The following is a 12,473-nucleotide window of genomic DNA, read 5'->3' as shown; positions in this document are numbered from 1 at the left end:
CTTCGAACTATAGAGGTAATAAGTTTGAAATAATCGAGTTGTAAAGGTTGTAAAATAAAACATTGCTATGTTCGAGATACAGAGGTCCAATTTGATTTTTTGAGTTATGGAGGGAAAATCTGTACCAAAATGGCTTGGAGGGACTCACTGATTATTTCGACTGATAGAGGGTTGAGATTTCGAGCAACGAAGGTTTTGGGCGTTGAATGGAAGGGAACACAACATTTTTTCGAGTTTGGGAGGTTTTCAACTTATCAAGGTTCGACTTAAAAAGGTTCTACTGTACTTGAAAGATGGTCAAGAGCTTACATTTTAACCTAGCACTTAAATTCTACAACTTACAAGTTTCACGAATACTTAACAAAATCATTAATAAGACAACTGCCAATATCGTAAATGAAGCAAACAAGGTAAAATCAGAAGAATTTGCTTGGTGGATTTTGTTTTCATACAGTAATTTAAGTTCCATGTAATATTGACGCATTAGCTGAAATGATTAGATTACATGAACATTAATGACTAATTTTAAGTTTATTTTAACACATAAAGACTTTAATCACTCATATGTAGTATTTTTAATTTGTTTTCAACACTCATATTCAAGGTTATTATTTTTATTTTGAGACTAAAAAAAAAAAAATAAACTTATATTTTAAAAAACTAAAAATAAACCTGCATTTATCGTTGAATGAAATAAAAATAAAAATTTAAGTTTTTTTATCCAACATACAAATAATGCTTCACAACTATGTATAACTAAAAGCATGGGGTAATTGATATCAATTGTCTTAAAATTTCTATTACTAAAAAAAAGATATGGTAAATACAAAAATTTTAAAATATAGGTAGTTATTTCAAAAATTTTAAGATATAGCCATTACGAAAAAGACTACATGAACTTAATAACAATAATGAACTTAAAATTAGTAATGGGGTACTGGATAAATTGGTCTTAAATTTTCTATCAATAATTTTAGGATATAGTCATTATGAACATGAAAAAAGAGAGCACCCCACACTTTTAGTTATACAGAGTTGTGGAGCATTATTTGGCTGTTGGACAAAAAAACTTGAATTTAAATTTTATTTTTTACTTTTTAGTTCATTCAGTAATAAAAGCTGTTTTTCTTTTCTTTGCTTTTTTAACTATAAGTTTTTTTCAGATTTCAAATGCTTACAACTTTAAATAATTGTTTTATCTACCCTTTTAAAGTTTTTTTTTGTATTTCAGATTTCCTGGAGCACCATCAAATTCCCTGACCTTTCTAAGTTTTCCATTCCTGTAGTAAACCTGTTAATTTATAAATTATGTAGGTAATGTATATTTATGTTTGTACTTTCCAATTGCTGAGGAGCTGATGTCCTAGTGCATTTTAGAACAAAAACTTTCTTCGTATGTTCATCATGTTTTCTTTTCAGTGGCACACAGTAATACCTGACCCAGCACATCTCTCCCTTCTTTTCCAGCATACCTCGTGGACATGACGTAACACAACAAAGTAGTGGGAAGAACACATTGGATGCTGTTGTGAAAATCTACGCAGAAATGCATAGGAAAAAAACTTTTTAATTTATACTTTGTACAACAACTTTTTACACATATCATTAGGTATGAAACTTCAATAAAATTAAATATTTTGCAGAAAAATAAAATTCATTCGACTTTTTTTAAATATTTATACATGAATATTTACAATTCACTAGAGTTTTATATAAAACATGAAGTATAAAATAATATTTTTTCTCACGTTACAAATGTTTTTATTTTCAATTTAGTTTTTTTTTTCCCACAAAATAATAAAATATTATTTAAACCTTCCAACGTTCACACCTCGAGCTACAAATGGTGAAAAATGTGTACTGCAAAATGGTTTTCTAGCACTATGTTTGCCTTGCAGAACCATTTCGACCCAGTGGCCCACAAAAACACGGGCCACGGCAAATAAAAGTGTGAAATGTAAAGGACTGGAAGAAGTGGAAGACGTGGGCAGCCGTGCTCAGTCCTCGCCGCCCGCGAGCGCGACAGGCACCACCGAGACGACGCGTGTCACCGGACTGCCCAACCGGCAGCGCACCGCGATCTTACCGACGACCTTGCGGTCCACAGGGCAGGTGTTGCTGCGGCACACCCACTCCAGGATACAGTCTAAGCAGAAGAAGTGGTGGCAGTTCCAGGGGTTGCCCACCTCTTGGGCCTCTATCCGTTCCAGGCAGATGGGACACGAGTAGTTGGCCGTGCCACCCGCCGGCACCGGGTCTTGCACGCTGCCAGCCTCCACCGCAGTCGTGCGCGTCACGAAGTTGTCCCTGACCGGGGCATCCTCGTCGAGTGCTTCCCCCGTGTAATCCTCGTACCGTAGCTCGAACCTGCCGTCGGCATTGTCCACCCACACTTCGTCTCCGTCGTAGTAGTCGTACCACTCGTCGCCCACGCCCATGATGTCGTCCCACGTGTCGTCCGCTTGCCACGGCGGGACCAGGTTCGTGTCCCAGATCTCATCCTCCTCCCCTTCCAGCTCCTCGTCCATGTCCTCATATTCGTCGTACTCTGGCTCATCTCCTTCGTTCCCGTTCTGTGCGTCCATGAACGCTTCACCGTCACTTTCCCCAGAGTGATTCGACTGGTTCTCGTCATTTTCACCTTCTTCCGAGAGCCCTTCCACAGCATCCTCCACGATACCATCGCTTCTCGGATGTAAGGGGTACTCATCATCATCCCATAGGCAACCCTCTTCTCCTGAATCCAGCTCACAATTCTCACCCTCTACACTACACCCTACCTCAGAACCCAGCAAGCTATCGTTACTTCCCTCGAAAACACCAACTTCACCTAACTCCTCCCACATGTTTTCGTTGTTTCCATCGTGGGGCTGATCCACAGCATCGCCCTCTTCAGGCCAATCATCCGCATCCTCTCCACCGGATTCTCCACTCATATAATCTCTTTCATCGTAGTAGCTGACCCAAGTGTCAATGTCATGTACTTCATCCGGCAATATGTCAACATCGTCACAGAACAGATCTTCGTCACCGTAGTCAACGTGACCATCCGAGTAGTTCAGGTCTTCGTGGGCATCACTGTATATGTAGTCATAGTCCCCCTCCATTATGGTACCACCAACAAACACAATGCATTCAGCTACTGCAACATCTTCCTTGGAACACCATCATCCCCCATGTCAGCAGCTTTCCGGGAAGAAATAAGCTGGAAATGAAATAAAATCTCACTCAACAGCTATCACACAACAAACTGTTAGAAACAGATGGACTAAGTGTTATCATACCAGTTTTACTGACACAGTAGAACCCCTCGAATCCAAACTAATTGGGGCTGTAGTATGTTCGGATTTCAATTTGTTCGGTTTAGCCTAAAACTATCCATAGCATAATAATGAGCGAGTCATTCCGTGTGAAATCACCAAGTTGAGGTTGCTCGACTATTTTTAAAAAAATTAATATTTTTACCACATATAACCTTATCAATGGGTAGTTCAAAACCATATTCATTTTATTTTTGTGTGCCACCATTTTCAGTAGAGGCTTGTATATCTTCCCAAGTGCGTGCTCTAACAGTGGTTTGCAGTGGTTTCAATAAAAGGTCATTGTTGACATTGTATTAAAGATAGAAGGTTCTGGTCTTCACTGAAGTAAAGTAAACATTGTATGGTTACCAAAAATGTCTAGAAATAAAGATATAATTTTGTTTAACCTTATGTGAAATGACCTTGAAATTTGTCAAAAATGTTATAAAAATTCCATTTTGAACATTTTTTTAAAGTGACTTGGAGTTGGAACCACAGGGCAAATATTTTTTTGCAATAAGTATGGATGGCAGACTTTCCAGAAAAAATGAGATAATGTGTGGGTTTAAACTCCTTCCTGGTTTTCTGTTGCATTAAACTTCTAAAATTTTCATTTTTTTGAGTTTTTCAAGGTCAAATATCTCAAAAGGGGGACCAGGTAAAATTTTTCTGTTTCCACTATTTAGTACACCTACTGGTACTTAACAAATTCTGCAAGTTTCATTTTGTGGTTCAAACAGGTGTAGAAGTTACAGGCTTTGAAACTTGGGTAAAAAGTTGCATTTTACGTAGAAAATAAAAATTAACAGTGGCTCATGTTCACATAGTCTTTTAGTGATTTTACCTTTAAGTTAAAACAATTTGTAGTGCTAATAATAAAAAACATAAAACTCACCCTATTACATTATCCAGATTTGCAAACCACAAAAAAAAATGTCAGCTGCAACAGATTTATTTTACAAGTTTGACCCGCAGTTTCTGAGAGAGTTCTATATTTTTCTCTTCAGTTATATTAAATGTTCTACCTGTTATAGTAGTGAACTCTGTAGGTTTCAAAATGTCTAGAACATTCTTCATCTCCACCCATAAAACATCATCTTTTGTTTTACTGAAGCTTGTAGATGGACCACCTGGTGTGTAGAAGACCACCTTGATATCACTGTTTTCTTGAGAAACCTCACAAACTCTACCAATATACCATCTGTTATCATAAACACACACAACAATGTCGTTTACTGAGATGTCACTAATGTTAAAAACACCAGTAGTGCCATCAATTGGATATTCTTTGTGTTTCGTATCAAACGATGCTGAAATGATGCTGTATTGTATTGTTGATGTGTTCTTCGGTTTAAAACAATGTTGATCTCTAGTGCTTAAAATTCTTTTAGCATTATCAAACCTGCTTTTTAAGTGAAGATCTGCCTCCTGAACTTCTCTTTCTCCCACAAACACAAAATTTATTCCTTTTATGTTTTCCACACAAAATTGAAACATACTCATTTGTGTTATGATATGGCCTTCTTTCGGTCGCTGTAAACTTGTCTTAGCCACCAGTCGCTTGACAGTTCCACCAATACCATCACAAGGCCCCTTTCCATGACTTGTTGCAAAGAAATGCCACTCTGCTTCTAATCCAAAATCTTCTTTATGCTTGCACAAGTTAGAAAAATTGAACCTGTTCTTGTATTGAGCAGCCGATCCATCAGAAAAATAGGCAACTCGATTCAAATTAGGAATAAGGGACTTAACAAAGTGTATCAACTTTGTTTGGAATGTGTACACAGCAACTGTGTTATGATTCATACAGTCACTTATAACACAAAGGCTCTTAGTACACAAATTCTTAGCATCATCTCTGTAGTACACACAGAAGGGATGAATTGTGGCCTGAGAATTCATCCAATGATAACTCTGGATCTCATCTTGGATGATAAATGTATAGTTTTCTGAGAAATCCAGAATTATTACACATTCATCACTTTGTAGATTCTCTTTCTTACTTTTCAGAAATTGTGATTGACTCTGCGAGATGAAATGGTGTTTCTTCAATGCCATTAGTTTACTAACAAATTTCTCTTTGAATTCAGCATGTGGTTCTACTATCGTTACAAGGTTGCAATGGTCTGCTACTATCCACTGACTGTATGTGATATCGTCATCATCACTGACACCCTGCAATAGTTCATCTACTTTCAGGTTTCCTACTTCAGGACAATTTGGGCACTCTCCAAACATACAATCTTCACTATTTAAATCACACACAATATTTTCAAGAAGGACCTTCCAGTCATCTGTTTTTACTGCCATAGTCATTAGTTTGAAATTTTGGTGAATTGAACATACACAAACAGAATGAGTGCCACTAGCTCCTGCAAGGATGCACCACTTGGGACGCAGAATACAGAATGTAGAAAACCCAACCTTTACAGATTGATGCTCTTCTCTAAACTTTTGGTATAGTTCTTTTAAATTACACAGAATTAAACGTTTTTGCTTTAGTTCTTTCTTCCCATCATCAAGACGAACCGATTTTGTATCCTTCATTCCAGGACAGATTCTACTAACTTCATCGTTTTCATAAAATTGAACAACGAGATCTCTAGTTTCTTGAGGCAATTCTTTCCCTTTTTTCTTAGATGTGAGCTGTGGAATAACACCACGTTCCTTAACAATTTCACGTGTTCTTCTAACCAGATATTCGCTTACATCTAACTCATGTGCAGTTCTTTTCATTGACCAGCTTTTTGGCACTACACTAATGACTTGTATTTTCTCATTGTTGGATGTACAGGTCTTAATTCTTTTCTTGAGATTTTCAATATGAATTTCCATGTCTTTTATTGCAGTATCAGCTATTTCTTCATCATCCTCATCTTGAGACTCACAGGTGATGGTAAAAGTGTCGCTTAATTTTTTCTTAATTGCACAAGAAAATTTGCTCACAGTTCGTCTAACTTCTAGATGTTTTTTTGTATCACTAAGTTTAATAATTTTAGTTGGGGAAACTCCTAAAGCAGAGCCAGCTTGATTGATAGACTCTACAACAATTTCAGGTGCGGTGAATAGTTCTTCGTTATCACAGTTGCTAGTACTAGTACCTAAATTCCCCTCAACATTACTTGAAAGTTTTTTATGACAAGAGCAACAAACAGATTTGCCAGGAATCAGTGATGGCCATCTTTCAGACAACTCTACAGTTATTTCCCTTAACTGTTTTTTGATAACTTTTTTATGGTATGAAAATGGATCGCAACACGAATTTCCAAAAAGATGATTATACTTGTCCAGATATTTTTTTTCGTGGAAAGTACACACATTAACAATGTTATGTAACTTACTTCTTTTCTTAAGAAGGTCAATTTGCGATTTAGTGAAGTCTGATGATAATTTTAGGTAATACTTGCCATATGAATCATTTTCACAATCTTCATGTGTAAAAGTACCCAAAGAACACTCCATACTTCTGGTAGATAGTTCTACGTAGTCACTTTGAGACAGAAACTGCAGGTAACAACTAAGTAGCTCACTTCAATGCAGAATTGTAACACATACCAGCAATACTTGTGTGGAGCCAAATAAACAATATTAGAGTAGACAGCACATACAAAACCACAGAACACAAACACATCTTTACTCCTTGGCAGCAGACACAAGACTAAAGTGGTTGGCTGCAATGCACATATATTCAACTTGTCACAACTTGCTCTTTGGATGGTTACATCAGGTTTGCTTGTCACAACTTGTCCATTCATGCCTCCTTACAAAATGATTTATTTTTAACTTTCCATATGTTACAACTCAAAGCCTTATATTATATTTGCACTTCATAAGAAATAAAATAAACATTAATAACTGTTACACAATTTGATTACAGTCAAGTAATTAGAGCTAAAATATTACAACTTTTTACCTAAGTTTCAAAGCCTTTAACTTCTACACCTGTTTGAACCACAAAATGAAACTTGCAGAATTTGTTAAGTACCAGTAGGTGTACTAAATAGTGGAAACAGAAAAATTTTACCTGGTCCCCCTTTTGAGATATTTGACCTTGAAAAACTCAAAAAATGAAAATTTTAGAAGTTTAATGCAACAGAAAACCAGGAAGGAGTTTAAACCCACACATTATCTCATTTTTTCTGGAAAGTCTGCCATCCATACTTATTGCAAAAAAATATTTGCCCTGTGGTTCCAACTCCAAGTCACTTTAAAAAAATGTTCAAAATGAAATTTTTATAAAAATTTTGACAAATTTCAAGGTCATTTCACATAAGGTTAAAAAAAATTATATCTTTATTTCTAGACATTTTTGGTAACCATACAATGTTTACTTTACTTCAGTGAAGACCAGAACCTTCTATCTTTAATACAATGTCAACAATGACCTTTTATTGAAACCACTGCAAACCACTGTTAGAGCACGCACTTGGGAAGATAAACAAGCCTCTACTGAAAATGGTGGCACACAAAAATAAAATGAATATGGTTTTGAACTACCCATTGATAAGGTTATATGTGGTAAAAAAATTATTTTTTTTAAAAATAGTCGAGCAACTATTTAATTAAACATTTGGTGATTTCACACGGAATGACCCAAAAACCTTACAAGAGCCAATGGGAGCAAATGACAGCAAAGGAAGCAGAACTGAAAATATTCGACCCAAAAAAAACCAATGTAACTGGCAGGACTTTCCATAGTTCAAAGAAATGATAACCAAGCACGGACTCCTTGGACACACACACACATGACAGACAAGTCTATTCTGTAACTTTTTTTGGGAGTGGCTTCGTCATAAAAAAAACTTGAAAATGTTATGTTTTAGTCCTACTAATTAATTTTGGTAATAAGTACTTACAGGTCACTCCCGATTATCCGCAAAATTAAGTGGCAGGGCCACCGCAGATAGTGAAAATCGCGGATAACCCGCAAAGAGCCGAAAATGGGAAACAAAAACGGAAACATTAATTTTAACTTAAAAATCTAAAAATGTATGTACAGTAAACATTACAATTAACAGTACAAAAAATTTAATGATGCTAAATTTTTTTATTTTACTGAAATATTACGCATGCCAGCCTACTGTGTGAGTTCCGAGAAGGCCTGTGGCTTTTTACTGTATACTGCACACAATACACTCGTCAGTAGAGTTCAAATTTGCTCACTTGAATCAAATACAGATTTACATATTTGCTGTAATTTTTTTGCATGCGCGGATAATAAGGAGTTTACCTACTGTATTTTATTTTATTTTATTTTTTGGATTAAATTTTAATAGGCGTAGAGAGTTTATACTACATAGATTTTTTTTCTAATAACCAATGAGCACTTTTGAATTTCAACTGGATTCTAAAATATTTCTTCAGAGGGGATGCCTCTGAAGTCCAGTGCAATTGTGTGGAGAAAAAAGCTTTAAAAATGACAAGCTATTTAATAAAAAAAATTTACAATTGCTGTACAAAATTATTTACAGCAAATTTAATTACTTTCCATCAATATTCATTTTCTAAATGGTAAATTACACAATTTTTCCTGACTAAAAAAACCCTTCATAACTACATTTTTTCCAGGATCCAGTCGGAATAAAAAACTTGATTTTGAGAGAATCCATATAGTTCAACAATTTTATTGGCCCACCCTTTACTTAAGTCATACATAACCTATTCTCACTTAATTTTAATACCTTTATCTATGAAAATAATAGTTTTTATTGTTTTTTTTAACTGCTTTTTATGTCAAAAAGTTTTATTTTTTGGTAATATGTACTTCTTTTATTTCATTTTTTTGGATTAAAATTTAATAGGCATAGATACATAGTTTTTTTTTTCTAAAATACTTCACAGAAAAAAAAATACACTTCATAAAAGATTCATGTAATCAACTGTAATGTAAAAATACAAACACAACATGCAAAAAACACTTTTTCTGAGACACTACGGATGGTTAGCATAACTAGCACGGACTATGTCATTTCACACAATACCTAAATGCTTTAAAAATTTGTTATAAAATACAATATGACTCGCCACGACCTCTCTCACAAGCATTCAATTGTCTACAACAATCTTAGCTTATGTAAAAGTTCAGCATCATAAGTGTTCAAGTCTAAACATATCAAATTTGACAAAACCAAATTCAACTATCAAAACCAACAAAATATATTAACTGAAAATATTCCCATGCTTGCCCTAAATGAATGTAATGGTTCTATAGACATCAGCACCACCATGTTGATGACATCATTAACATTGGTAGGCCTATGGAGTCACGAAGCATGTTCAAAAACTGTTTATGTTAGAATAATAATTTTTTTGGTAATTAACTAATTAGGTATCTAAAAGGAAAAATTTGATAAAGCAAATACAGATCCCAAAATGTATGTTTTTGCTTTCCAAACTTTTTTTTTCAATGTCTGTAAAACAAAAAACAAAGTTATAATTATTATATTATTTGATTACTTGAGACAGAATTTTTTTTCCAGTAAGATGTTTATGGAAGGATATGATTTCTGTCATGTTGAATACTACAACAAGACTATTTCTTTTACTGAATTATACATTACAATACCTAAAGTTTAAATCACACTAAAAAAAATAAACAATTTAAGTAAACAAAAGTTATATCACAAATATACTAAACCAAGTAGGGATATAGTAAAGAATATGAACACCATGAATATTACATGAACGGTATCATGTTATGTAATAGAATAGGTAGGCTATAGTAAAATTTACGATACCCAGGGCATAAAACTCAATCCAAATATGAATTAAATTATAAAATGTGGTATCCTAAAATATACTAAACTGGGCGGAATTATGGTATACAATACAATACCATACCATAGGAAATATTAATTCAGTATCATTTCCTATACATATTAATATACCCATTATAATATACTAAAACTATTATGGTAAACCTGAAGTACAAAACATGATACCGTGGGATATAATACTTCGGTATCGTGTCCTATAATAGAATCAGTAGGACTGTAGTATAGAATACGATACCTGTAAGTCAGTTTAATAGAAGAAAGTAGTTTATGCAAAAGAAGAATGTTAATGTTCCCTGCCCAAATTCCTTATATTCCCACACTTGTCTCGTAATAATGTAGGGGTGATGACGCTGTCAGCACCGCCATGTTGGTGACATCAATATTGTTACGGTATTAGGATCTAGACTATTAATGGATTTTTAATTAAACTAACTTAAAACACTCGTTATAATAGTAAACTACTTGTACAATTGATTAGAAGTCATGTAAGGAAGTAAAAAATTAATTTTGAAATTTATATAATTTTTTTATGAAAGAGGCTGTCCTTAGGCCGGGTTTATAGAAAACACAAGAATGCAGAAACGCAAGAAAAGCAACTACAGTAAAAGTCCAACCTTAACTCTTCTACCAGCACGTTTATAAAAAAAACGCAAGACACGCAATAACGCATGAACGCAACACAGAAGTTGTTCAACTTCCTACTTCTTGCGTTTTCTCCTCGCGTTTCAGCCTTCTATACTGGTTGCTGTAAGTATGTGGAAACTGAAACTGTCATGTAATGCATATAGAAGGCTCTGTGATTGTAATCGTTACGCTTGTGTTTCTTTATTTATGTTTTGGGCTGGCATTCTTCTAGTGAATACAACACAATGGAGGAAGCTGATGAATGTCTTGTTCAGCTTATCCAAAATTTTCCCTGCCTGTACGACAAGTACAACAAAGATTTTAAAAATAATCATGACTTATTCCTGAAATTTTATTTTTTGACGTTGGCGATGGCCGGCGTCCTTGCGTTTTTTATAAACGACTGTGAATTTCTTGCGGTTGTCGCGTCCTGCGTTCTTGCGTTTTCTATAAACCCGGCCTTAGAGATACCCATACGGTATATATGTAAATCATATATTCTAACAAATTATCAAAACGGTAAACTACTGGTAAAAAACTGGAACTATTGCAGTGTCACAGAAAAACTATAGAAAATAAATAATAACCGATTTATATATTTATAATAAGTTTTTAGCGCGAAGAACCACATTCACGTATGATATCCACGTACCTAACCTAACCTACCAAACTTTTATTTAAGTTATTATTCACCACCAGATACCGCCACTTTCAACATTTACATTTTTACCTATGGCCCATGTTTACAAACATTCGAGTTGAATGTCAAGCACTGTTACTCCGCATTAACTTACCTACACAGCCTCTTTTGCAATAATTCAAATCATTTGATCATGAAACACACATGGTAACAGTAAATGAACAGGATTACACCACAAATGTCCACAAATTGATTAAGAAGCACAACCTCTTGGTCAAGTTCCATATGTATATGACCAACACCAACAAAATACATACTGTAGGATTCCATGATGGTTTTACACTAAAAACCTCTAATTAAAAACATCAACCCAAGATAATAGAAACACTTTTTTTAATTAAAAAAATCAGAAATGAATAAAAATAACTTAAATATGTAAAAAAAAAAAGTTCAAAAAATTGTTTAACCGGAAAATAATTATGTTTTAAATAAACGAACTTGAAAAATATACTAAATATTAACCTCACAAAAACAATAAGTATTTATTATTTCATAGGGATAAAAAAGAGGATTTTCCGAAATTAAAAAATAATTCCAGCGTTAACTAATTGTTTTATTTACAATAAGTACAATCCATAATTTTTTAGCTAGGCCGTAAGATCTTATGTATATACTTTAACCAACAAAAAAGTGCGCCGAATGACTGAAGTAGCTGACGCAAAAAATGCTTGAATTGAATAATTTTATCTTCATTCTCAATCAAGAAAAAAAATGTTTTACAATAAGCATTTAAAAGTGAAGTTCTACTCAGCAATAAACAAGAAAAATTTAAGTTTTAAAAATAAGTACTTAAAAAAAACACTTATTGAACATGGACCATTGCAGCAAGATTTTTATTAAAAATTTTAATTCCTAGGGATCAAACTAAGGATTGTCCGAACATAACACATTATTCCAATGAAAGCTAAAGGTATCCTTTACAATTTGTACCATCCACAATTTTAAGCTGGGCCGTGAGATCTTCTGTATATACTTTTACCAACAAAAAAGTGCGCCGAATGACTGAAGTAGACTGCGCGAAATGTGCTCGAATTAAAGATTTTTTTCCTTCATTCTCAATCTAAAAAAAAA

The 12,473-nt window shown here is 34.2% G+C and overlaps 1 protein-coding gene across 1 annotated transcript; it reads right to left on the bottom strand.

Annotated features, from left to right (window-relative positions):
* Positions 1-1,547: 1,547 nt before the first annotated feature.
* Positions 1,548-11,686, bottom strand: LOC134540266 (E3 ubiquitin-protein ligase Praja-2-like). The gene is made up of 2 exons (XM_063382925.1): positions 11,497-11,686; positions 1,548-3,205 (listed from the first exon to the last, which is right to left on the bottom strand). Exon 2 carries the CDS (start codon positions 3,105-3,107, stop codon positions 1,998-2,000), a length of 1,110 nt encoding a protein of 369 aa, XP_063238995.1. The 5' UTR covers positions 3,108-3,205; positions 11,497-11,686; the 3' UTR covers positions 1,548-1,997.
* Between the last annotated feature and the right edge of the window lie 787 nt (positions 11,687-12,473).

Source organism: Bacillus rossius, chromosome 16 (assembly GCF_032445375.1).
Source record: "Bacillus rossius redtenbacheri isolate Brsri chromosome 16, Brsri_v3, whole genome shotgun sequence".
Taxonomy (NCBI): domain Eukaryota; kingdom Metazoa; phylum Arthropoda; class Insecta; order Phasmatodea; family Bacillidae; genus Bacillus; species Bacillus rossius.
This window is presented reverse-complemented; position numbering and strand designations above follow the sequence as displayed.

Excerpts from the sequence above, each read along its gene's own strand:
- LOC134540266 (XM_063382925.1), bottom strand. The coding sequence starts at position 3,107 with ATGGAGGGGGACTATGACTACATATACAGTGATGCCCACGAAGACCTG.